The sequence below is a fragment of the Lepidochelys olivacea genome (assembly GCF_965140295.1).
Source record: "Lepidochelys olivacea isolate rLepOli2 genome assembly, chromosome: 26".
Lineage (NCBI taxonomy): Eukaryota > Metazoa > Chordata > Testudines > Cheloniidae > Lepidochelys > Lepidochelys olivacea.
Window position 1 is genome coordinate 14,442,576 of NC_140436.1, and position 27,060 is coordinate 14,469,635.

Here is a 27,060-nt window from a genome sequence, read left to right on the forward strand (position 1 = left end):
TAATTTCCCACGTGGAACTGTATCACATGCCACACTGAAATCCAGTCAGATTAGATCCACTGCCTTTCGTTTGGCTAAAATATCAGTTACCATCTCAAAGAAGGAGATCGGCACACTCTACCTTTTGTAAAACCATGTTGTATTTTATCCCAATTACCATTTACCAGTATGTCCTTACCTACTTTCTTTCTCTTTCAAATTTGTTCTAAGACCTTGCATACAACTGAGGTCAAACTAACAGGCTTATAGTTTCCTGGAATACTTTTCCCCCCTTTCTTAAAAATAGGCACTATATTGGCAATTCTCCAGTCATAGGGTATGACCTCCCGAGTTTACAGATTCATTAAAAATCCTTGCTATTGGGCTTGCAATTTCATGTGCTGGTTCCTTTAATATTCTTCGATGGAGATTATCTGGAACCCCCGATTTGATCCTGTTAAGATGTTTGAGTTTGACTTCCACCTTGCATGCGGTAATTTCTACTTCCATATCCTCATTTCCATTAGCTACCTGCCACTACCCCTAAAATCTTCATTATCCTAATTGAAAACTGAGGCAAAGTATTTGTGTAGGTGTTGGGCCCGGCCTAGATTATCTTTAATCTCCGCCCCATCCTCAGTGTTTAGAGGTCCCACTTCTTCTTTCCTTGTTTCTTTTTATTTATACAGCTATAGAATCTTTCACTATTGGTTTTAATTCCCTTTGCTAGGTCCAACTCTGCTTGGCTCTTGGCAGTTCTCACTTTATCCCTACACTTTCGAACCTCCGAGTGGTAGCTTTCCTTGCTGATCCATCCCTTCTTCCATTCCTTATAGGCTTTCTGCATTCTCTTAATCACCTGTTTGAGATGCTTGTTCAGCCAGCTTGGTCTGTATCCCTTCGCTATGAATTGTTTCCACTTGCTTGGGATGCAGGCTTCAGAGAGCTTCTGCAACTTTGATTTAAAGTAATTCCAAGTCTCCTTCATATTCAGATCCTTGAGTTTTTCAGTCCAGCCTGCTTCTCTAACTAATTCCCTTCGTGTTTTCAGATTTGCCCTTTGGAAATCAAGGCCCCTAGTTGCAGATCGATGTGTGTTTATCCTTCCATTTAGTTTAAACTGAATTAGCTCGTGATCACTCCAACCAAGGTTGTCCCCTACAACCAGCTCCTCTCTGGCCCCACGAAGTCGTGAGACCTCCTTGCCAACCTCCTCCTGGCTCTGGCCAAAGTCTCCATCTACAATACCAGGATGTAGGATGAGGGGGTGCTCTGCGACTGCGGGGCCTATTTCCGTTCCTCCCTAGTTTCACGCATCCGGGCAGAGTTCCACGGGGCAGCATCTGCTGGCTCCCTCAACAGCTTAGAGGAGCAGTGGGCGCTGTCCGGGGTTTTCTGCTTGGTGTCCCCATCCGGTATCCTCGTTTTGAACCTCTGACCTTCACTCTGATCCCTGTTTTTCATTAGTTGTCCCCCGCAATCAGTTGGTCCCTGTGTCCAGTGGTCCCACCCGTTAGGCTGGGGAAGGGACCTTTAGCAGTGGGTGGGCTTGCCAGGTTTTTCCAATATGAGCTCCTCTCTACTCAACCATATCAAATCTAAAATGGCCTCACCTCTTGTAGGTTCAGTGATTATTGGGTGAAGAATCTGTCAGCTGTCACATCCAGGAAAACCTAGACCCTCTGGTTATTAGTAGCACTTCTCCTCGAATCTATATCTGGGAAGTTAAAGTCTCCCATAACCACACAATTCCCAGTATTTCATGAAAAATAAAAGAGATTTCTATCCCTATCCAGATCGGATCCTGGGAGTCTGTTTCACACCCCAAGCATTATCCCAGTGGAGCCTCTGGTACCTTTCTTCCCCAAAGTGTTTTTACCTAAATAGATTCTGTTTTATCCATTTCATCACTTCTAATTTCTTTACAATCTACCTTGTCATTAATATACAATGCTACTGCAGCCCTCTATCTTTATTTCTGTCTTTCCTGAATAGCACATACCCTTCAAACCATGTGCTCCAGCCATGACAACTATCCCACCATGTTTCTATAGAAACAATAGAGGGATAATAATCCCTCTCACGTCTGGTTTCACCTTCCTCGACCAGTAGCTCTACTTCCTCCATTTTGTTACCCAGGCTCCTTGCACGGGTGTACAGTTATCTTCGTTGTTTCTTCTCAGCTTTGCCCAAATTCCTCACCGGATCATCGCCGATATTGCCCACCTGATTTAGTGCCATTGGAATCAGCGCTGTCTTTCCTCTTGATGTCCACTCTCTTGCCCTTTGGTATTCCTTTCTCCATTGCTGTATCCTCTGTTACTTGATTTTCCTCCCGCTCAATATTTGGATCAGGTGTTGAGATTACATGAGCATCTCCCAACCATCTCCCCCAAATTCCTAGTTTAAAGCTCTTTTAATCAGTTGTGTCAACCTCCATCCCAGAAGTCTATCTTCATCCCTACTCAGGTGGAGCCCGTTCCAGGAGAACAGTCCTCTGTCAGTGAATGCCTCCCAGCGGTTGAACATCCCAAAGCCCTCCAGATGCCTGAGCATCTGTTGATCATCATCATCTTGTCTCACCTTCACTCTCCTCTTCTGGGGCAGGTACAATCCCACTGAAGATCACCTAAGCCTCCATTTCCTTAAGTGTCTGTGTCATTTGTTCCCACATGAAGGACAGTCAGTGGATTCTTTCCTGTTCACATTAGGATCCTCTTTGGCCACAGGTCCACATCCCGTATCTTAGCTCCGGGCAGACAGCACAACCTTCTGTTCTCTGGATCAACTCTGGTGACATGCCTGTCTGTTCTTCTTGGTAGGGAGTCCCCAATCTAATAGACCTTCCTCTTCCTGGTGTTGGTGCCATTCTCCAGCTTTCTGTTCTTTCAGCCTGCCTTTTGTCCTTTGCTCTCACTTGCAATCTTCTGCGAATCATCATCTGTGCTCCTGGGGCTCCGAAATCCAGCTATCTTCATTGACTTTTCCCCTCTTCTTGTAAGTGACTAGCTGCTCTTCTCTTCTTCCTGGCCCTCTCGCCTTCTCTGCCATGCCCCTTCACTTTCCAACTCCACAAACCTTTTCCTCAGCTCTATTTCTCCTTCACTCACCAGTTGTTTCCTTGGCTTGTTCTCATAATCACATGCTTCCACTGGCCCCTTTTACCCTCACAGTTCTCCAGTCCAGCTTGCATCTCCAAGTCTTAGAGTTTTCCCTTCAGCCTCCTCTTGCCTTCCCTTCTTCATCCATGCAAATCCCCTTTGAAATTCAACCACAGTTTCTACCTGCATCTCCAGACCTTGGACCCTCTCTTCCATCACATCTGTCAGCAGCACCCCACACAAACAAAGCTCTTTTCAGGTACCTGCTCCAGGATAATGTACATCCCGCAACTTCCCTATCCAGTCATCTTCATTGTCTCTTCCATTTCTTGGGTCACTACTACTGCTTCCTGCCTCTGTAGCTGTGATATCCTGACAGAGCAAGAGCAGGAGCGGAGGCTGTCAGGGTTTGGCCCTCTGGAAGGTTTGCCCAGCTCTGGGTCACTCTGAATAGGACCAAGCATGAAAGCAAGGAGCTGGGTTCACGCAACGAATTGTAGCGGGGCGATCAGTTAAAGCGTCTGGTTGGCAAACAGAGCAATCGGCATGTGTGTGGCCGTTGCTGACAATTTTCGGAAGAGCCTAGAAAATGGGCATCAGGGCAGGACCTCTGTGCAGAAAGGGCGGAATTGACATCTCCTGGCACAGGGAATGGGAACTGACATACACTTTGCTGGCACAGGGAAAGGGAACCCGGACCAAACCTTAGTGAGGCTATCCTGCTCTGAGCGGGTCTTGTTCCTCACAGCCGGCACTGGGTGAGGAAGAGCTGTCGATTAGCAGCTATCGTGACAAACCACCAGTGCAGAGCCTGGCACCAGAGACCCCAACATGCCAGTTCCCTGGATAACGTACACCGGACCCTCGCTAGAACACGCGTCTATATGGCGCGAATTCGCATATAACGTGGTCGCGGCCATGAATCCCAAATTTAATGACTTTAATTGGAATTCATTTTAACGGGGTCCCCGCGTTAACGCGGTACCGCACATGGATCCCAAATCCCGCGTTCTAGCGAGGGTCTGGTGTATTTGCATAATTGTCATTTTCTTATGGATCAAATCCGGAGGGTCACATGCCAACTCTCACTGAGGTCACTGGGCTAATTCCCCAAGTCCATGCTCAGCCCTTGCTCAGGCAAAGCGCCCAGTGAAGCCAGCCACAGATACTGGAACAGATCCTCTGCTGGTGTAAATTGTCCTGGGCCCTTTGTCGCACTACAAACGTTGAGGATCTGTCCCGCTGAGCACAGACAGAGAAAAAGGGCATTAGGATTCGGTGCTAACAGTTTAATCTGTTTCTGCTTGAAACAGTCTGTGGTTTCTCTGGTTTGTTACATCCTCCAGACAAAGCAGCAGTTAACCATGGATGTGCTGTGAGACAAACCAGACAGCACTGTGCTCCTGGACCATTCTGCACTGCCTGCCTGCCGCAGACCATCCACAAAGCATGGATTTTATACAGCCTCGGGGCTCAAAATGCTCAAAATGGTGCTCCTCAGAGTTGCCAGGGGGAGACCCCGGGGAAGATGAAGTCCTGTTTGTAGGCCTGGCAGAAAAAGTATCTTCCCCTTTCCCCATGGCTGTGCCTCAGGCCTGATCTAAAGGGACCTCCCTCAGGATTCAGTCAGCTCAGTCCTTCTCCATTCCAGGGAGCCAGTCTGTGTGGGGCCAGGGGAGTAGGAGGGGTTTTTGGGTATGGCCACAGGACTAAGAACCTCAAGTCAGCCCACAATAGCCTCCCAGCTAGGCCCAGAGACAGCCCTAGAGACAAAAGGCCCCATGCCCCAGACCCTGGCATCCCGCCCCCCATTCAAAGCATTCTAGTCTCACGTGTCATGCCAGCCTACCTGTGTGACGTCTTGCGTGCAGCACGGGGTCTGCAGCCTTGCAGAAGGACGGTGGCGGTGCATGTCAGACTCTGTATTGCCCGGTGACGTCAGCATCTCTTCTTCTTGGTCGTGCATTAAACCATCGTTTAAGGTTGAATCTCCCTCACCACTGGGATCTTTTCCATCTCTCATTGCTCCTCCATTAGCTGTCTGTTTCAGGGAGGCGGGGCAGCCCAGGGATGCCTCAGCAAAGCTCACGATTTTCCTTACCTTTGGGTGCCCAATAGATGCCCCCTGGGCTTCCAGCCCTGCTCCGTTCCCCAGGGGGGCACTTCTCTCTTCTCTTCCAGCTCCATCCCCCGAGGCCCCTTCTGGATCCGGAGCAGCCTCTGCCAGACTTTCTCCGGGTGGATGTCTCTCTTCCTTTGCTGTTTCTCTACCATTTCCATCTCCCCTAGCTTTACGGTCTTTGTCCTCAACAGCATTTAACGGGCCACCCCTAGGACTGTCTGCACTGTCTTCCACTTTCTCCCCTGTGTGTGCTTTATCTGGCACGAGGCCCTCCTTCGGGGAGGTATCCGCCACTGAGTTTTGATCCTCTAAATTTAAATGACCCAATGTTATATTTTCTCTAGTGCCTTCCTGGGCTTCCTTTCTTGCTGGCACCAGTATCTCCTGGCTGGATGTGTCCAGGACTGCATGTTGGTCTCCCTTTAAATGCTCCTCTACAACCTTGTTTACAGTATCTCCTTCTGCCTCCTCATGTGCTGGCCCCATGATCTCCATGGGGGAGGTGTCCACCCCCCAATGTTGATCTTCATTTAAATGGCCCCTTATATTGTTGTCTATAGTTTCTTCCTCATTCTTCCCTGTTTCCGCTTTGGCTGGAACCACTGTTTCCTGAGCAGAACGAGCGGCTGCTGTATTTTTCTCTCCATTCTCAGTCACTGGAATCTCTCCCATACAACACGGCTCTTCTAGGGTTGCTGATCCCACCTCCGTGTGTTCATCTGCGTTCTCCATGTCTCCATCTGCTTCATTCTTTACTGAGACGGTTTCTGCCTGTTGCCAATTCTCACCACTCTGCTCTAATTTCTTGAGGAGTCTTTCATGCTCAGTTTCCCAGTGTGTCTGCTCTGCTACCTCTCCAGACGTCTCTGGGCTTCCACCTTCTTGTGCTTCTGCTGCATTTGAGAAATTTTCAGTCTGTAATCTAACCCCTCTCGCTTCCTTATCTATACACACTCCAGCACCTTTGGGCTGGAGCTGTCTCCAGGATTCTTTGATGCTCAGAACTTTAGTACCAGTCTGACAAAGGTCTAGAGCTGCTATTAGTTGTGTGCCCTCGCTCACGCCCAGGTTTGCAAGAGGGCTGCTCACAGACGCACAATCCAGGTAATGTTTCTTGGCTAGACTTCGTATTTCCTCTGTCCTTTCAACCGGAATCCTCCATTTCCTGGAACTGGGGGGAGGATTCTCATCCACGGTCTGTCCTTCTCCCATCGCAGCTGAGCCTTCAGACAAGTCCCACTTAGTTGCTCCTGTGTGTTCCTGCAGAGCCAATAAATTACTGGAAGAATCGCTATTTGACAGGTTTTCCATGTTACTCACTGAGAGCAAAGTGGGGCATGTCTGGGTCCTGTCCTCCAGGCCTACAGCTGCCTGTTGACTTTCTGCTTCTGTGGAGGGAACTCTGTCTGTTATGTTTGAGTCGGGGAGTTTAAAACCTGCCTGAGTTTCTTCCAGTACAGAGTTGGCCTGATCGTCAGCAGTTTCTGCTTCTTCTGCTTCCACCTCTTGCCCTTCAGTTGGATCTTTAGATGGTGCTAAATGATTTAGCCCAGTACAAAGTTCTCTTGCTTGGGCTTGGCTCTCTAGAGGGCTGGTCTCCTTTTCATGGTCCCCTTTAAAGTCCTTCTCTGCTTCTGGTTTGCATGCTGCTGCTCGGAAGGGATCTGGCGCTGTCTCCTCCAGAGTGTCTGGCAGTCCCACACATGGCTGAGGCTCAGGACATGAAGGCAGCTGCTCCTTGCCCTGAGCTTTCCCGCTGGCTGTATGCACCACTGGCTCTCCATTGATCCCACCTGGTTCGCTGGCATTTTCTTGTGACTTCAACCCACCAAAGAACGACCTGCGTCTCATCAGCTTCAGGACGTCAGAGGGCTTTCGGGAGGGGAGCCTCATGGAGCCGCGCAGCTCCCGGGAAGCTGCAAACATGGGCGCGGACTTTCGCCTCATTTGTTTCAGGAAATCAGAAGCTTTTTTTGTCCTCATCTGGGGACCATAGGGGACTGAGTCCCCCTGGACACTGGTGTTGACCCCAGGTCCTTGGAACTCAGGCTGGCCAGCAGGGAGAGGGCTCCCCGTCTGATTCTTAGGAGACCCCGTTTGCTCTTCCTGTTTGCTCTCCTCTGCTGGTGGAGCGGAGTGGCTGGCTCGCTGAGCCATCATGTCCATCTCCCTGCCAGCTCCTGCCGTGGGGAGGGATTGCACTTCCCTCCCATCCAGGTTCTGACTGTGCTGGGACGGCGTTTCCTGCTCGTGGTGGCTGCTGCTGGAGGCCTTGTAGAAGGAGCCTTTGTGGTCATGGTGTGGCTGTTGGATCAAGAGGAAGAGAAAGGTTAGAGATAGCTGCAGCTTCTTGTCAAACACCCAAATCTAAACCGCGACCTCATGAAACCCCCCTATCTAACCCGGAGGAGCCATGGGGGCAGATGCTCAGCTGGTGCCAATGAAATCAATGGAGCTGTTCCAGCTTGCAACACCTAAGGACCTGGCTCAGAGCGTCACCTGATCCCAAATGGCCGGGCAGGGAGGCAGGAGACGCCTGAGGACCGTCCATACAGCACGGCCCATGGAAGGTTCCCTCCTGCTGAAGCAGGTGACAGCCAAGCACAGGGAGCGCTGAGGCCCAACCCCCCCGCGCCCTTGCACCCCCCACCCCCCAAAACCACACCCCGGCTCGCTCTACTCTGCCCCCTCTCCCCGTTGCTTGCTGGTGAAAAGTGGGAGGGCCAGGGCCCCCCCTTTTCCAGTGCCACTGAGTATGAATCACCATAGCAAGTGGGTGAGAAACCCCTGGATGGCTGGGGAAGCAGAGGGGAAGGCTGGCTTAGGCCGTGGTCCATTCCCTCGTGCAGACACCCAGCTCTGTTGCCCCTCCCCAGAGAGTGACAGTCACTGCACAAGGCACATGAAGGGTGGATAGGGAAACAGACGCCAGGTAGCAGGGAAGGGATCTGCCCAAGGTCACCTAGCAGGTCCTGGGCAGAGCTAAGCTTAGAGCCCCAGAGGCCTGATTCCCAGGCTAATGCCCCAGCCGCTACCCCCCACTGCTCTCCCAGTACAGCCTGGCTGGCGCCAGCTCACTCAGGGATCTCCCTGCCCAGCAACGTACCCACCCGCTATCACCCCCATCCTCTTCCTCGCTCCTCCTCCTGCAGCAGGTCTGGTCCCACCCACGTCCCTCCCGCAGCATGCCCGGCCCTGCCCTCTCCCCCCCCAGCATGCCCAGCCCTGCCCACTATCGCCCCCCCCCACAGCACATCTGGTCCTGCCCACGTCCCTCCCCCAGCATGCCCAACCCTGCCCACTCCCCCCCCAGCATGCCCAGCCCTGCCCACTATCGCCCCCCCCACAGCACATCTGGTCCTGCCCACTCCCCCCCAGCATGCCCAGCCCTGCCCACTCCCCCCCCAGCATGCCCAGCCCTGCCCACTATCGCCCCCCCCACAGCACATCTGGTCCTGCCCACGTCCCCCCCCCAGCATGCCCACTATTGCTCCCCCGCAGCCTTGCCCATTTCCCCCCCCCAGCATGCCCAGCCCCGCCTGCTGTCACCCCCCTGCAGTACACCCGGTCCCACCCACTCTCCCCCCCCACGCAGCATGCCCGGCCCCAGCCTGGCCCCGCCCCCGCTATCGCCCCCATTCCCATATGACGCCAGGCCCAGCCGGGCTTGTTTGAGGGGCAGGCGGCCTCGTGCCCCAGGCCACATGATCGCTGATGTTCCCCTTCCTGCGCGGCCCCCCTGGGGGGAGCCAGCCTGGCCTCTAGGAAATGACAATGAGCTTCGGTTGCTGCTTACTGATGAGACATGTCCTTCCTCCTCCTCCTCTTCCACCTCTTCCATCACCTCTGCCCTGGCCTCCGCGATCAGCTCCCGCAGGGGCCGCTTCTCCGACACCTCTGCCACGAAGGGGTGCTGAGGGGAAGCAAGGGACCCGTCAGGTGCAGCTCTCCACAGAGACAGTCTCTGTGTGCCGGGCTGGGGGGCCAAGGCACCTCTTGGTGGGAGCACCGCACGTGCCGGTGGGAACCTTGAGTTTCACTGCTGAGGGAAGCGAGGGGTTCTGGGGCACAAGGTAGCAAGGGAAAGTCCCCTCGCCTGCCCCCCAGTCCCTGTCCCTGCCCTGTGAGGGAGGACGCGGCCAAGGGGGCATGTCTCACCTGCAGGAGCTGGCTGGCTGACCACCGGACCTCAGGATTCCTTTCCAGCGATTTTCTCAGAAAGTCTTTAAACTCCTCAGACCTGCAGGACACAGCAATGGATTGAAGAGGCGAAAACTCCTCCGTGCTGCTCAGCCCCTGAGCTCTGCTTTCTAGCTCTGTGCTCCCCGGGGCAGCCTGGCCCAGGACCCCCCTTTAAGCCTAGGCAGGTGATGGGAAGAAGGCCCAGACTGTGGCTAAGAGGTGGCCCGGAAGCTGGAACTCCTAGGGTCTAGCCCCAGCTCTGCCACTGATTCACTGCGGGACCTTGGCCACATCCCTTGCAATTGTTTTGGCTCCGTGCCCCACCTATACCATGGGATGATGGTAACCCCCCCATTGCCGGCTTGCGCTGTGGAGCAGCAGCAATGCTGTAACAAGCCCCAGGCTGTGGTTTGCAATACCTCTGTTCCCTGGAGCTATGGGTTCAAAGCTCCAGACGGGGGGCTCAGCCCTTTGTCCTTCCCAGGCGGACAGCCGGATCCTCTTGTAAACGGAGCCCTGTCTGCCGTGCATGGACAGCAAAAGCCTCCAGGTGGTTTTAGTAAGAGTCAGGGTTCACTCCCGTATTGGTGGCCAACCTTTCCCTTCCTCCCACTTGCATGCTGGTGCCCACCCCCAGAGGTGCTGCATGCCTGTGCAGTTTGGGAATTGCTGGAGGTGGGCACCCTTGCAAATCACTGCCATGACCATGTCGGTGGGTTCTCAGCACTACGTGTGTTGGGGTTCCCTGGTCAATGGACTCACCATCGCTTGGGACAGCGCAAGGTGGGTGGCTGGGACTTGGAGATTTTCAGCAGCACCCTCATGGGGTTCAGCTCGTGGAAGGGGGGCTCCATCTCGGCCATCTCGATCAGGGTGATCCCCAGGGACCAGATGTCAGCCTTGTAGTTATAGGGGTTCTCCTTCGAGGTCTCACACTGCACCACTTCTGGAGCCATCCTGCGCCCAGAGAGAGAGATGAGCTCACAATGACCTACCGATGGGCTTCCCCATCAGCATCTCCCTGAGCATTTGCTGTCACCAGCCCCATTAGAGCAGCAAATAATGAGACTGTCAGACTGTCTTGGAAGTGGCACAAAAATGAGGATGTCTTCTGCATGGAGTCCCACCCAGCCCTGCTCAGCTGGGGGACAGTACCTGTGCCATGAGTGGGTGCCAGGGGTCTCCTAAAGTGAGGAGAGTGCAGACAGGGGCATCTGCCATCCCAGTCTCTTCGGGCAGCTGGATTTCATCACATCCTGCACCTGCCAGAGCTGGTCAAAAGGCCAAGACTTTATTATGGGAAAAAAATCGTTCTTTCTGTTTTGTCAAAATTGCCCATGAAACTTTTCACATTTCCAAGGAAAAGCCAGACTCAGAAACAGAAAACATTTTTTTTAAAACCATTTTCAGTTTTAAAAAAAGAGCGGTTTTCAAAATTAACCAGCAAGTTTTTACCAAAAGCCAACAGTTTTTACCAAAATGTTTTCAGCTGCTGATTTTTCATCCAAAACCCTTTTTTCTGCTACATTTTCCTTTTCAACAAAAAGCCACTTTCTGCTGAAATGATGTCAATGGAAAAGATTGGTTCCAGTATCCCCTCTTTCAACGCCCTGGAGCTCAGCCTACCACTGGAGGGACAGTACAGAGCATTTCTGATCTGCCACCGTGTCCACAGGCGACAAAGGCCAGTAGCAAACAACTTTGTTCCCAAGTCCATTACCCACAATGCCCTGCTGTTCCCAGGCAGTGCCGGCGCATACCAATATGGTGTCCCAAGGAAGGATGTCCGTCGCTGCAGGGTTTGGGAGTTTTTGGCAGAGACTCCAAAGTCAGCTACGTCATAAAGAGAAGAGAAGACAATCGATGACTATGAGTGGGAGGTGTTACTGTCTCCAGGGCTGAACTCTCTGTGGGCGTAACTCCATGACCCAGGAGCATGGCACGACTCTGCTGACTTCAGTCACTTCACGGCTGCCGGTGGAGTTACGTCAGCCAAGCATGCGGCCCAGCAAGGGTGTGACCCCCCCACACTCGCACACACCCCTGCTACAGCCGCTCTGGGAATACGGTGCACCTGGCTGGCGGCGTCCTATATCGCCTGCTGATAATTCACTGGAATGCATCATACAGTAGAACCCGAAGGCTCTTAACTTCTTCTAGTTTCAGAGTAGCAGCCGTGTTAGTCTGCATCCGCAAAAAGAAAAGGAGGCCTTGTGGCACCTTAGAGACTAACCAATTTAATTCTCTGCCTCCGGGAGCAGGATCCTGGGTTGCTACTGGACTGCTACCGAACCCATGGCACACCCCGTGCTCAGCCCGCCCTTGTCTTCTCCCCAGAGCCTCACCCAGCTTGACATCTCCTTCCAAGGTCAGCAAGACATTCCCAGCCTTCAGATCCCGATGGATGATCTTGCAGCTGTGGAGATATTGCAGGGCCAGCAGGATCTGCTTACAGGCCACTTGGATCTGCTCCTCCGTCAGACCCTTCTCCAGCTCTGAAATCAGACACCCCTGGGGAGTTAGTGTGGTAGCTAAAGCCCACAGCACCCTGGGCATGGGGCACGACAGGAGACAGGTTCAGGTCAGGGGTTACAGCTGGCCCAATTAGTACGGGCACGAAGGCAGCACCTTGCCAGGGATGGGGACTTCAGCTGGGCTCAGGGCCCCGTTCTACGGGCATTGCACAGCCATAGAGCCGAAGCTGGGCCCTGTCCCGAAGAGCCTGTGCTCTCAATAGCCAGCCAGACATGGCCGGGGGGGGGGAGGGAGGGAAAGGGGGGAAGAGGGACTGAGACAAGATAAGAAGGTAAAGAAAAAGAATCCATCTACGCAGTATTTCTTTTTAACGAGGGCTCAGACAACCCGATGTTAATTTGTACGTTTGTCCTGCATAGTTCTGACTGGTTGCCGTTGAACTCGCTTGCATACGAATAATTTTACCAGGTGTCCCATATTCAGCACAGGGAAATATGGTCGCCCCCCTACTTACCCAGGATCGCTGCATCCACTGCTCCTCCTGGGCAAAACTCAATCAGGATCTGAGGAGAGAGCAGAGAGCCACATTCATGGCCCAGCTTCCAGTCTCAGCATGCCAGGGGTGGGGCTGGGCAGCGTCAGCAGGGGGCTCTGGCTTGTATACTCCACCGAGGGGGAGTCCCTGGTCTTCCCACCCAGAGAGCTTCACCCACCTGCTCGTCCCTCCTTCATCACCGTCACAGCCTCATTCTCAAACCCTGCCTCAACCATTCCCCGTCGCTGCTCGGCTCTGACTGCACTGCTGTGACAGTGACGTTGGGGCAAAGGCCAAGCTTCCCTCAACTTCCCTCCTACATCTCCAAAAGACTGATTCCCCCTGCCCACACACACACTCACCTGTTCCTGCACCCACCCTTCTTAGAGGCTGGCTGGTAGAAATATTCTATAATATAATATATTACCTAGGGAGGTGGTAGAATCTCCTTCCTTAGAGGTTTTTAAGGTCAGGCTTAACAAAGCCCTGGCTGGGATGATTTAACTGGGAATTGGTCCTGCTTCGAGCAGGGGGTTGGACTAGATGACCTTCTGGGGTCCCTTCCAACCCTGATATTCTATGATTCTATGATTCACTGCGGCCTCTGAATTGCTACTACAGCTGGGGGCAAAACCACCATTTTCCCCATAAGCAATTTTGAACGAAAAGTCTTTCTCTGAAACATTTCGGCTGGACAATGTTGGGTTCCTGCGAGAAGTTTCCAGCCCAATCAGAACGATTGCAAACGCAGGGGCTAGCAGGAGACTGGGTGCAGCCGGCGTGTGCGTGGGAGGAGTTATGGGTGTGACCCTGAGAGGAAGCAGAGCGATGGAGCTTCTTGGGCACAGAGACTGTGGGAGGGGCAGGCTGGGGGATTCCTGAGCAATGGAGCTGCATGCTGCTGTTCGTTCCCACTGTATTCAGGGAACCAGGCTCCGGGCGTGTGTTAGGTAAATAACCAAGATCACACCGAAAATATCCCTGATTCGTGGCATCGGTTTCTCATGCTAATGGGACCCATCCTGCAGGGCTCGGAATGGTGGCACCCGGCTCAAGCCCAAGGGGCAGTCACCTGATTATTTTTTAAACTGACCAATTTTAAAAAAAATCTATTTTGTGTTAAGGCTCCGGTTAAATCACATGCCCTGGGGTTACCTTTGTGGGGTCTGCCTCCCCCTCTAGCTTTCGTCCTAAGGCTCACCAGGGAACGCCTGGCTCTGAGATCACCCACACTGGGAGGTTAGGCCAGCCCACCTGCCCCCACAGCTCACCCACAGCCTGCTGTCCCAGTACAGTGCGTCCAGCAGCTTGACAATGTTTGGGTGATCGCACCAGGCAAGGATGTCTATCTCCACCACGTAATCTTCCAGCTCCTCCTCACTCTGCGTGTCAATCACCTTCGCAGCAGCCAGAACCCCTGTCACCTTGTTTTGTGCCTGTTGAGACAGATTGAACATGTACAAAGCAATGCAGGGAGGAATCAACCCAAAGCCCTGCCCAGCCACCTTGGGAACAGCCAGAAGCTGAGGGTCAGCACTGGAAAGTCTCCCCAGCACCCTCAGTTCACATTACTTAGCACTTTTCATATGAGGATCTCAAAGCACTTTCCAAATGTTATACTCGCAGTGTCACTGAAATGCAGCCACTTCTGGAGTGGAGGCTGGCAGCCAAGTAGTGTACAGCACAACCATAGGGAGTGGGGAAATCTAGCAAACAGGCCACAGGGCAAACCCAAACTCTCACACAGAGCAACTGGATTGCTAAGGCAACTCTTTCAAAGGCGCACACACGGTGTGCAAAGTATCTGTCAAGCTGTAAAAGCTACAGGGTCAATTTCTTCCCCTCTGAGCTGTGAACCCTCGATTCCCAGCTCCTGTAAGCGAATCTGGCTCCCTCCTCCAGGGAGCTGAGTGACAGCTAAGGCTCTGTAAGCAGCCACACAACTCATCACTGGAGGAGGAGGCGATTGTTGAAGGTTCAAAGAGGCACCCCAGCAGGCTCCATATATATGGTGTCTCCAGATGAAATCTGCTCAGTTTACAAGTAAAAAGCCATTTTCCCTAACAGCTGCCCCTGCAAATGCAGTCCAGGATCTGAGAGTCAAGCTGGGCTCTTCCTTCTTGCGCATCCTCACCCATAAGAAAGCTCCTGCAGGTCACATCCTACGCTCAGCCCCATCGGTGCCACCCTCTCATGCCACTGCAGCTTAGCGAACAACTCTCTTGCTGCGGCTCAGTGCTGGGACAGATAGCTTCCCAGGGGGGGCCAGGACAGCATGAGGACATGCTCATGTCTAGGGACATTCAGGAATTGCTTGATCACACATCCCAAGGAGCTGGTGACCCGCTCTCCCATCCTGAAATATGAAGAGGCAGCCATGCAACGTAAGGCCAGCGAGACAGGTTTGGGGCATCCCTCCTACCAAAGGGACTGCTCGTAGTTTTTGGATACAGGTCACTGTCACCAGTGGAACAAAGACACATCCACACTGAAAACACGTCTTGCAATAACGTTCCCAAGTGCGTTCAGGGATGGAAAACCATTTGAGTAGCCTGTGACCCTCCCGCACCAGAGAGCACTGAGACGGACGCGGCTGACTGTTTATCCAGAACAGCCCTGCAACAGGAAACTACCGCCGCTGAACAAACATTTGAGACAGAGAGACACAGTTATCCGCCAGTATCAAGGCAGGAGCTGGAAAGAATCTGAGAACAAACTATACAAGATAAAGATTTACCAGGGCTCGTGTCCGTCATTCCGTCAGGGCGGCCAGACGCCAGGCGAGAAGCTGCACCTGGCTCTTAAGAATATTCAAACTACTGAGCCGATAGGAGCGTACAAAACAGCATCATATGTAAAGGGAGTGGAATCATAACACTGAGAACATAAGCTCTCTGAAGAATACATCAGAGCCATTCTACAATCAAAGCCTGTCTTGGGAAAGCCAGAGATGCTGTATCCTGGCCAAATATGACCAAGGACATCAGAGACCTGGTGAGCAGTTGGGACAGGTAGAGAAATGCAGGTCAAGCAACAAAATTACGCAATGAAAATGCACAACTTCCCCGCAGAGCTTGGAGCAAAGTAGGGATGGATCTTTTCGCGGCAAACCACATGGACTACCTCGTTATTATAGACTGCTGTTCAGACTCCGGAGAATGAGATGAACTGTGAGAAACTATCACAGGGACCATCCTAGACACAGCAATGAAGCATTTCAGGGAGCATGGGACCCCGAACTGTGTCTTTTCAGACCATGGACCCCAGTTTAATTGCAGTGAGTTTGTGCAATTTTCCCAGCAATGGGAATTCAGTCCCATCACGTGGCACATGGCAAAGCTGAATTGACAGTGAAATTTGCTAAAACTCTTTTAAAGAGAGCGGCACCAAACAAAGGAAGGAGATGGCAAGCTATTCCTTGGTGGAAGAACACTCCCAGAGAAGGGCTCAGTAGCAACCTGGTGCTAGGCTTGACGTCAAGAGGCACATGTACCTTGGTGCCCATAGACCCACCATTACTATAGCTGGCAGGGTTAGAAGGAGAAATAGACAAAAAGAGAGAGACAGGCAAAGGCCAAAGCTAACTATGACCATGACTCCCAGTACTACAAGTGGGAGATCCTGTCGGGCTCAGACTATTTCCTCATGACAGACATGCACTTGGAAGCAAGCTCCATGAGTTGAACAGGTGAATTCTCGTTCATATAATTCAGCACATATTGCACGGAAACCGCAGATCTGTACTCTCCCACTGAACACAAGACATAAACAGATGTGAAGGATGGTGCAACACACTCTCCTTGATCGGCAGGGCAGGGAAGGAACCCAAGCCAATGACCTGACTGTTGAGATCAAAATAGACCCTCAAAAGACTACGCCCAACGAGAATCAAGTGCAAGGCTTCTCCTGTCATCACAAGAAGGATTTGCACTTGCTCCAACATCACAGAATCTGGCAAGAACAGGGCTGATATTGCAGAAATACACATTCCTAAGAAGTGCTAGGCACAGAGCACTCATGCAAACACATCCTGATATCAAGTGGTACCAAAACATCCCGATATCAAGGATGGTACAAAAACATTCCCCAAAGATAACAGGAACACACTGACCCCTGCTAAAGATAAGGTCAGGATAACAGTACGTAATAAAGATGTTTTGATCAAACCAACATGTGCAAGGTGATGGGTAACAACTAACCACGTCAGGGGGCAGTACTAACTTGTTTGTACTGAGGTATAAAGATGTATCTCAGAGGGAGTATCTTTGTCTAGCCTAGCGAAGAACGGAAAGTCCCACCATTCACTGAGCTAGTCCATTGTTATGGGCATACATGTATTAGTGGTCTGGTAGAGTCTGTGGGATACTAGTACTGTGCTTTGTCAACAATAAACCTGGCTGCGTGCCTTTGTCCCTTAACAGATCTTGTGGTCATTGGGTGGTTCCAATGAGGTCTGCTGTGGCAGTACACAGACGGAACACACATGCAGCCAAACATCTAAACACACTGGTGACCCTGACCACTGAGCTGGTAAGTAAGTGAGCTTTTTGCATTTTAGATTAGGAAGGGATTTGAACTCACAATGAGCAAGCAACACACAAACTTAGCAAGCAGAACAGTCATTGAGCCATTCAGGGCCCGTAAGGCAGAGCTTGCATTCCCTTAATGTCTCTCTCTGCACATGGGCCACGTCTCCAATTGGCACATGAGCCAGAACGGCTTGGTGCGCACCCCTGTGGAGACCCAAACGTTTTTGGAATAACACTGGAACTTGTTTTCCCCCTGAGAGCCAGTGAGTGGCGTGCTCTCCATTGGGGTAGCCCTCAAGCATCTGGGACCCTGGTATGACCATCTCAGGCTCAGCCCGAGTTTGATCTCTAGCCGTGCACAAAGTTGCCAAAACATGTCAACTTTAAGAACAGCTGTTGGGGGATGGGGGGGCTGTATCTCAGAAATCACTTGGGCAAGTGGCCCCAAATTAGGATCACTGACCAAAACTATTTCACATTTGGGGACAATGTATACCTTCAAATCAGCGGCACTGCTATGGGTACCTGCATGGCCCCACAGTATGCCAACATTTTTATGGCTGACTTAGAGCAACGCTTCCTCAGCTCTCGTCCCCTAACGCCCCTACTCTACTTGCGCTATATTGATGACATCTTCATCATCTGGACCCATGGAAAAGAAGCCCTTGAGGAATTCCACCATGATTTCAACAATTTCCATCCCACCATCAACCTCAGCCTGGACCAGTCCACACAAGAGATCCACTTCCTGGACGCTACAGTGCTAATAAGCGATGGTCACATAAACACCACCCTATACCGGAAACCTACTGACCGCTATTCCTACCTCCATGCCTCCAGCTTTCACCCAGAACACACCATACGATCCATTGTCTACAGCCAAGCTCTACGATACAACCGTATTTGCTCCAACCCCTCAGACAGAGACAAACACCTACAAGATCTCTATCAAGCATTCTTACAACTACAATACCCACCTGCTGAAGTGAAGAAACAGATTGATAGAGCCAGAAGAGTTCCCAGAAGTCACCTACTACAGGACAGGACCAACAAAGGAAGTAACAGAACGCCACTAGCCGTCACCTTCAGCCCCCAACTAAAACCTCTCCAGCGCATCATCAAGGATCTACAACCTATCCTGAAGGACGACCCATCACTCTCACAGATCTTGGGAGACAGGCCAGTCCTTGCCTACAGACAACCCCCTAACCTGAAGCAAATACTCACCAGCAACCACACACCACACAACAGAACCACTAACCCAGGAACCAAACCCTGCAACAAAGCCCGTTGCCAACTGTATTCACATATCTATTCACGGGACATCATCATAGGGGCTAATCACATCAGCCACACTAATAGAGGCTCGTTCACCTGCACATCTACCAATGTGATATATGCCATCATGTGCCAGCAGTGCCCCTCTGCCACATACATTGGTCAAACCGGACAGTCTCTACGTAAAAGAATAAATGGACACAAATCAGATGTCAAGAATTATAACATTCAAAAACCAGTCGGAGAACACTTCAACCTCTCTGGTCACTCGATTTCTGACCTAAAAGTGGCAATTCTTCAACAAAAAGACTTCAAAAACAGACTCCAACGAGAGACTGCTGAATTGGAATTAATTTGCAAACTGGATACAATTAACTTAGGCTTGAATAGAGACTGGGAGTGGATGTGTCATTACACAAAGTAAAACTGTTTCTCCTTGTTTATTTCCCCCCCCCCCACCCCCCTGGAGAACTTTCCTTTCCGGACGTGCTTGAGGGGAGAGGCCCGGAGGTGTAGAGGAAGGAATCAAGCCTGGATTTTGCCCGGCCTTGGCTCTCTCTCCCTTTATCCTTGATCACTGAACGTTCAAGAAGCAGTGGACGCTGGCTCCCTCTCCCCGAGTGGGGCTGGCCCGGCAGGGCTAGGCGGAGTGAAAGGCAGCAAAGAATTGTTTTAGGCCCTAGAGTCAGCAGCTGTGACTGACCCACGCAGAGGGTGGAGAGCTGCTGAGCAGGACGTCAGACTCACTCTCGAATGCTTCTGGGTACCTAGGTCCCTGCCAGGCTGCTGCAGTTCACTGGTTTGCTGGCTGGCGTTCTCCTGGCTGGAGCTCACGGCTCTGCGAGATCAGTGCTCCAGGAAGGCTGGGCGCAGCGGGCAGGGGCGCCAGAGTTAAACCTCACAGCCAGGCTCTGCAGGACAGCGGGGAGCTTGGGACTGCCTGTGGAGGCCCCGGTTTTGGGGCAGCCCTGTTCCTTCCCCGCCCCGGGGCTTGGCTCTCTCAGCAGAGGAGCTGAGACACGCGCACTCTGGTGCATGCTTGCGGCCCAGCGGAAGTCGTTGTGGTTTCTTAATTACCAGCGATTCTTGCTCTGCTAGACGCCCGGCTAGCTGCTGGCAGGCAGCGGTGCTATGGTAATGGTTCTCGCCATACACCGGGGCTGACGAAAGCCTCCACGCTAGGTAGCAATTCCAGAGAGTCCCTGCTCCCACCGGCCCACCACTGCTGCCTCCCAAGCAGCTGCCTGCAGGGAAGTGGCCGCACAGCGCCTGGTTTGCACCGTGGGACGTGGCAGGTCCCCGAGTCTCGGCAGCCGAGCGGGGCTGGCCCAGGATCGGTCCCCCAGCGCTTTGTCCGGCCTAACAGCAGGTCTCAAAGCACGTCACACAGGAAAGCTGTATCCCTGCTTGCCACGGGGGGGGGGGAGTGACCTACCAAAGCTTAGCCGGCAAGGCCCAGAACCCAGGAGTCCTACTCCCGCGCTGTTACCTACCCACTAGAACACGCGGTCTCTGCGTGAGCACTCCCAGATCCGCGGGGGCTGCTCCACAATCTAGAGTCATCGGGCCAGAGCCCCAGCTGGTGTAAGCGGCCTAGCTGCAGGTCGCGCCCACTGAGGATCTGCCCCCTAGATTTCAGGCCAAAAGGGTCCGTTTTGACCACCCAGGCTGACCTCCTGGGTCGCACAGGCCAGCACCTCAGCCAGCGCCTCGCAGCCCGCCAGGGCCTGTCACTGAACCAGCCCTGACGTACCACGTGCCGAGGGACCATTGCCCGGGGGCTGAACCTCCTTTGCTCCCAGACAGTCGCCCCTCCTCACGTGGACACCCTTCACCGTTTCCTCTCCCCTGCCCCACGGCTGTGACACAGCTCTCCCCGGGGGCCGGTCCGTCCCTGTCGTCTCCCCACACAGCCGCCCCCCTCCAGCCCCTGCCTCAGTTCTGTTCAGTGGCCGAACGAGGCACCGGAGGGCCCTGGGGCAAGAATGAGTTAGGGGCTCCCTTCCTGAGTCTGAAATCCACCCCGTTCGGCCCCCCACAGCCCCACTCCAGCCCCATCTAGCTCCCCTCCAGCCCCCCAACCCCCACCTAGCTCCTCTCCAGCTGCCGCACAGCCCCAATGCAGCCCTCCCATCCCCAGCTCCCCTGACGACCCTCCCTCCCTCCCCTCCAGTTCTGATCTAGCCCCCCAGCTCTCCCTCAACCCCACTCCAGCTTCCTTCAGTCCAGACCTCAGCTCCCTCAGCCCCAACCCAATCACCCTTCCCGGTCCTTTTAGCTCTCTGATCCACCCCCCCACACCTCAGGCCTTCCGCCAGCTCCCCGCCTTGGTCCCCTCCAGCTCTGATCTAGCTCTCAACCTTCCCCTTCTCTTCCCTCGCTTCCATCCCCCTTTCCCCCTCCCATGCAAAGCAGCTAATGCTTTGACCTTGCGCTCCATCTTGAGCGGGGTCACGTGGGCTCTGCTTTCCCCAGGGGTCCCGCTGGCTGGATGCTCATTACCGCGTGGGCCCTGGCATGGCTCGCACCTTTGTAGCCACACCCCTGGTTTTGTTGCTTTGCTCAGAAGTTCCTCCAATTTGGCAACATCCTTCTGGGCGTGAGGTGCCCAGAACGGCAGCCGGTGTCCGAGGGGCAGGGGGAGTCCCGCCAGACAAATTAGACGGGGATAATACACCTCTCCCTGGAACACCCACCAAGGTGCCTGCGACTTGGTGTCTAAGTGCAGAGCACATCTAGGAAGGAGTCTCGGAGTCCAGCGACATCTCCACCCTCCTCTGGGCACCTGGGAGAGGAAGGGTGGATTTCATTTGTCCATGGGCCTCATTCCTAGAGAAAGTCTTTGTGCCAGTGGCCTGACTACCCCGTTCCAGCACCATTGCTAGCTTATGGTACAGCAACGGTCAGACTGGCTGAGAAACCACAGTGCAGACCAAACCCAGAGACAGTCCAAGTACTCCCAGGAGCCACATCCTCAGCTGGTGCGGCCTGCCAGAGAAGGCATGAAGTCAATGGAGCAGCATCAGCTGGGGGTGCAGCCTCTCGGCTCTCCTCAGCATGCCTGGCAGGAGAGGCGTGGCTGCTTTACCCCGACAGAGCATGGCTTGGTCCCCTTTTCCTCAAGACCTTGAGGTCCTACTGCTCCCACAGTGTGTAATGTCCTGCCTGCAGCGGGTCAGCTTCCAGGCAACGTGGAAATTCCCACATGGTTCTCAATGCTTCCGTTTGTACCTCTCTTGGCCCCGGTTCCCCAGTGCAGCGTTCCGGTTCTAGGCCAGGCCAGTTCACTCCAACCCAACGGCACGCTACTGCCAGGAACCGGCCGCAACCCGGTGCTGAATCAGGCCTGTAGCGTTGATACATATCCCTGCACTGAACATTGAACAGATCTTGACTTGCCACCCCCGTCCCCATTACCCTCGGCGTACTCACTACTATCTAGCAACCAAGAGTGGGCCGAGGCTCAGGCTCGGACACCACTCCCCAGGGGCAGTCCAGGCCAGCCCAAGAGGACACATCCAAGGGCGTGTGCCCACACTGATGGTCCCCATGCCAGCTGCTGTTCCTGCTATGCCTGGCTCTGTTGCATTCAAACCTATAGATGAGGGTGTTCTGCCATCTCTCTCGTATTGCCTGGGGCAGGAGGAGGGAGGCAGTAGTCAGGCACGGGGCATGCTAGCAAGGCTAAAGCCAGGGGAGTCCCTGGACCAGCAGCTGGTCAATTAAAACCTTCCGAAGGCCCTCGGTGCTGCTAACTGGGAACCACCTGCAGCCGCAATCTGCCTAGCGTCTTAGGCCAGCATGTTCAGCAGAGGCTTCTGGGGGTGGGTGCCCAAGCCTAGAGACACCCTGGGGCTGCATTTCAGAGGGGCGGAGCAGGGGCAGCAGGACCGAGGGGGCGGCAGGAGCCCTTGCAATGGAAATATTGGGTGTGGGGGGGATCTTTGTCCCCCGCCATGTTTTCCAGCCCCACCACTCTCACGTGGGCAGGAGCAGGACCTGGAGGAGGGGCTGGAGTGGCCGTCACAGCGCAGATCAGACTCCCCTGCCCAGCCTGGTCCCGCCTTCCCGCCATTGCGGGTGCCAGCCAAGAACCCCGGCCCTGGGCGGGGGAAGGCGCGTTTGCACCAGTCGTCAGGGTAGGGCACTGGCCAGGGCACTGGGCCCTGGGCAGAGGGAGGGGGGCGAGTCTCCCAGAATCAGAAGCCGCTTCTGGCAGAATAGGTGCAAGCCTCTCTCAGCAGAGCCATTTCCTTTTCCAGACACGCACTCGACGGCTCCAAACACCACCCCGACACAGGCCCCAGCATCCCGCCCCTGGGGCTCTTGCCTCCAGCTCCCCTGTCCTCCCACGCGCAGTCCTGGGGATCTGGTCCCTGGGGAAGCCCAGTTTCATGCCGAGCCCGGTAGCCTTGCTGAGCCCTTTGCTGGTGCACACGGCAGGCCCGTGTGCAGCTGCAGCTCTGCCGGCAGTTTCCTGTTCAGAGCTCACGCTCTGCCCTGCGGTTTCCCGGCACGCAGACCCTCCCTCCCCCAAGCTCTTTAGCACAACCAAGAGCTTATAAAGGGGCCCAAGGTCAGGCCCTCACTTAGTTCCTCCCAAAACACAGCAAGGCCCAGTCCCGCACTGAGGAGCCAGACAAGCCGCTCCCTTCCCACTACATGATGATCGTTACCCACCGATGTACGTTTGTGGGTCAGGTTCACCTGCCCGTCAGCCTCCACCTCCAGGCTTTGCCCACTGCCATGGAAATGTTTCTCCCCGCAGCGTGGACAAGGGGAGGCAAGCACCTCACTTGCAGCCTGACCCTGTGTGGACCAACATGTTCAAACCTGGCGGGCTGAAGCCAGAGTGAAGCGCATAAATTAGTGCTCTGCACCCCGCAGCTCCCAGCTTTAGGCTCCCCAGTTTGGAAATGTTGGCCCTGGAGCACCGGGAGGTTGCACCTCTGAAATGCAGGCTCTGGGGCTCGAACCACAGTGCCTCAGTTTCCCTATCTGTACAAAGGAATTAATATGCAGCTACTTAACAGGGCTTCGTGCGGATTAGTGAAGGATTATGGAGAGCAGTGGAAGAGCTCAATTATGAGGTTTTGTTATGAATATCAGCTTGATAAAGAGAATTCGGGAAGTGGCCCATTGCACATTATTAAGGGAGGAGTACAAGATATGAGCACACTAAGAAGGAAATATCAGAGCCCAGATTTCCCAAAGTGACTAGTGATTGTGGGTGCTGCCCCGAGCCTCCTTCAAGGGGCCTGATTTTGGGGGGTGGGGCACGGTGGGGGGTTGCAGCCCTCTCAGAAAATGAGGGCCCTTTAAGGTGTCTCAGCTGGGCACCCACAATCAGGAGTCCCTTCTTAAAACCATGGCCCAGAGGTACAGTGTTTCGCTCAGGGATCCATCCCATCACCCATTTGTATCCCGTCCTCCAAATGTGGCCCACCCACCAAGGGCCACGGGAGTCCAGGAAGTGAATTAGGATATTTCTCCTCATGCGTCTCTTCCTTCCTGGGCCACCCTAACCAGAGACAGTGGAATAAACCCCTTCACAGCCTCTCGGGCCTCAGCAACGGACGATGTGCCCCAGCTGCCGGCTCTTGGCCTGGGACAGTTCTAAACGCACGGCCCCATGCTACAGGACCGGCTCAGCGAGGCAGCTCCGTGCCCGGCTGGGCGGCTAGCTCACTTGGGAGTACCGCCGAGCTGGGCTTCCTTCCGAGCAGCTCGGCCTGGTGATTGGGCCAACCCCAGCCCTTCCCCGCCACTTACCTTGAAGACTTTCCCAAAGGCGCCATCCCCCAGCTCCCCCAGCACTGTCCAGATGTCCTCTGGGTTGACGTCTCGCTTCACGTTCTCGTAGTGTTTCGCCTTCTTCTTCTCCGCGCCGAAACGGAAGAACTTGAGGAGGAAGGCCATGGCCCTGGGCCTGGCGGGACAGGACCCCCTGGGCTCAGCCTGGGGAGGAAGCGGGAGGACCAGAGGAGACCCCCATTCAGAGCCCTGGGGGAGAAAGGCGTAACCAGCGGAGACGTCGTCACTTCATAACCTGTGTGTGTGTTTGGGGGATCCCTAGACAAAAACCTGGGGCACAGGGGTGCCAGAGCGCTGGGGAGGGAGCAGGAGGCTGAAGGCAGAAATACCGATGTTGTTTTTCCTCTCAAGCTCCTGCTCCTCTGAAGAGCCGAGAATCCCTTCCAGCCGGGGGGCCACCAAGATACCGAACTAGACACCCCCCTGCCATGGGCTTCTGGCTCCAGCGACCTCTCAGAAATCGCCGCCGAGGGACAGGGCTGGGAGGGAAGACGTCTGGAGCTCCCTCACGCTTCCTCCTGCGTTTGCTGGCAGAAATGCTAGTGCAGGAAACAGGTTGAACCGAGAGCGAGAGAGCGTGCTGAGCAGAGCCTAACGGTTCTCACAGGATGTGCAGAGTCTGTGGGTAAATATACCCTGCGGCATGAGAGTGCGCTGTGGATTGGCCTAAGGGACATCTAGGTCACCAGGGAGGTGGCTACAAAATGGCAGTTCATTAAACTCCTGCATCAGCCCCAGCAGGTTGGGACACAGGTGACCCTGTACTCATGGACCAGATGCCTCTACCCGTCCCTGCTGGCCTTGGTGTCTGTGAACCACGTCTTGGTATCTCCTCTCCCCCACCCTAACACAGAAACTGCTCCCAGCTCACAAGCCTCCTTCGTGATTTCCTCCTACTGGCTGGATGTGGCTCTGGAGAATCCCTGCCCTAGGTCCCCATAGAACAGCATGGTCATTCGGGGAGGTTGAAACCAGCACCGTCATTGTTAAAAGCATGAGTTTCTAGTATAGAATCATAGAATATCAGGGTTGGAAGCGACCTCAAGAGGTCATCTAGTCCAACCCCCTGCTCAAAGCAGGACCAACCCCAACTAAATCATCCCAGCCAGGGCTTTGCGATCCAGAGTGCCTTTTCAGGAACCGATGTTATGTTTGTCATTTGAGTTTTCTGTCAATTGCATTCTTCTTTCTTTAGCTGAAAAAAGTCTCTGGATTTATTGTTATACTCCAGGTGCTTTGTTGGGAGGTGTCGTTCCAACTTTGCTGGTTTCATTGCTTCATTTGATTGGCTTTGTAAGCATACAACGCATTGCAATCATCCATCACTAAATTCCATAAAACCAAAATCAATATAATTTTCGTCAGACTTTCTGTTCTTCATTTGTTTCTTTCTGTTTGACTCTGCACTGTCCAGGGCTTCAGCACAAATAGCAGTTCTAGTATGTGGACGTTTTATCCATCGTTAATGTAAATCGCTCACCCACTGTACAAATATATTCCATTTCCCCCCGCCAAAGGCGTCTGTCACCCCAAAAATGGACATCACTTCTGATTTGCTGCCACAAAGCAGTGAGGGTTTTTACGCTGACGCTTATCCCACGTGAGTTGATACTCACCGCTTTGTTCATGCACGATGGAATATGTCATGTCAACAGAAATAATAGATTTCTCAGTTTTAATCAGTAGGCAATGCAGATGTGCGGTGAGATTTTTTTAAACATTTTTCATACTATGTTGCTGACCCCAGGTGCAGGCTCTAAGGACACCTGGCTCTGCGGACCCCAGTTTGAGAACTGCTGGTCTGGGTTGCAGAGCAGCAGCTGAGAGGAAACACAACCAAGATGGAAAGGAGATAGCACTGGGAGCTCGAGCTCTGGAGGAGCTCCCCCGGCATTGTCACGGAGCCATCTCAGCAGGTGGAAACAATTCACAACCAGAGAGGTTGTTTGGAACCACAAGCATACTTATCTCAGAAGCATTTGGCAGCTGCACCCCTTTCACCTGCTCTGCGTGTGTTGGTACATTTGTGTGTGTGTGTGTTTGTGTTAGGTGACCATGTTTTCTTAAAGGGAAAACAGGACACTGCACGGGGCCAGTATGTGCCTCTCCCCTAGCCCTCCCTGCCACTTGCCTGCGCGGGGCCAGCCTGAAGCTGCCCTCTACCCCCTGCAAACGGGGCCAGCCGAAGACCCCCGGCTACCTGCCCATGCAAGGCTAGTCCGGCCCAAGCTGCTCTCCCTAGCCCTCCCTCCCACACAGTCAGGGCTGGTGTTGCTGCTTGCCCCCGTCCCTCGGCACGTTCCTCTGCACCCCTCCAAAGGTTGCAACCCACGTTTTTTGACAAAACTGCATTTGTCCAGTTTTCTCTTGCCAGCTGATGATCAGTTGGGTTAGGGTTAGCAAGATGATGATCAGTTGGCAAGAGGAAACGGGACAAATGCCCACTTTTGCCAACATACGTCAGGATGACCAGGACAGGGCTTAAAAAAGGCACTGTCCCTGCCAAAACAGGATGCATGGTCACCCTAGTGTGTATCCATAGGTGCGGTTTGCACTGATCCCTATAATATGTGTGCATGTGTGAGTACACATATGGATGCATGGATGCCTACATGTGCATGTGAACGGGCATATGTGCAGGTGTGATCTCACCCTCTGGTCGATGAGCCATGGGTGAAAGGAGCTGCTCTCTTTTAGCTCTGACGGGAGAGGCCTGTGCACTTGGGTGCATGTTCCTGGGAAGCGAGGGATCTCCAGATACAGGCCGTGAAGGACACCGGGACCGTACTGGATGGAAGGTGCTAGGTCAAGCCACCGTTATTGCCTCTGTTCTCTTGTCTCTGTGCGTCTGGTTCCCATTCACGCACATCGGGGGAATTACACTCAGTGCCAAGGGCCAGCCCAGGCCGGTACACCAATAGAGCCCTCAAAATAGGAATTGAGTGGCACAAGTCTGTACCTTGGCCCTGTGCTGGCCTGTGCCACTTCTCTGCATAGGGTGAATTTCTCTCCTGGCGCCTGGCCTGGTTCTTCTGTGGCCACACT

At 53.6% G+C, this 27,060-nt stretch overlaps 1 protein-coding gene across 1 annotated transcript in view; it reads right to left on the bottom strand.

The window, feature by feature from the left end:
* The window catches only part of LOC311513415 (uncharacterized protein), a gene marked incomplete at its 5' end in the record, with an annotated part of 42,428 nt that extends 18,308 nt beyond the window's left edge, over positions 1-24,120 (bottom strand). The window contains 9 exons of the mRNA XM_084615236.1: positions 4,930-7,506; positions 8,999-9,115; positions 9,361-9,442; positions 10,147-10,341; positions 11,145-11,217; positions 11,730-11,879; positions 12,374-12,422; positions 13,666-13,830; positions 23,974-24,120. Of these exons, the coding sequence (XP_084471362.1) occupies positions 4,930-7,506; positions 8,999-9,115; positions 9,361-9,442; positions 10,147-10,341; positions 11,145-11,217; positions 11,730-11,879; positions 12,374-12,422; positions 13,666-13,830; positions 23,974-24,120 (3,555 nt within the window). The remainder of the gene's footprint in view (positions 1-4,929; positions 7,507-8,998; positions 9,116-9,360; positions 9,443-10,146; positions 10,342-11,144; positions 11,218-11,729; positions 11,880-12,373; positions 12,423-13,665; positions 13,831-23,973) is intronic.
* Between the last annotated feature and the right edge of the window lie 2,940 nt (positions 24,121-27,060).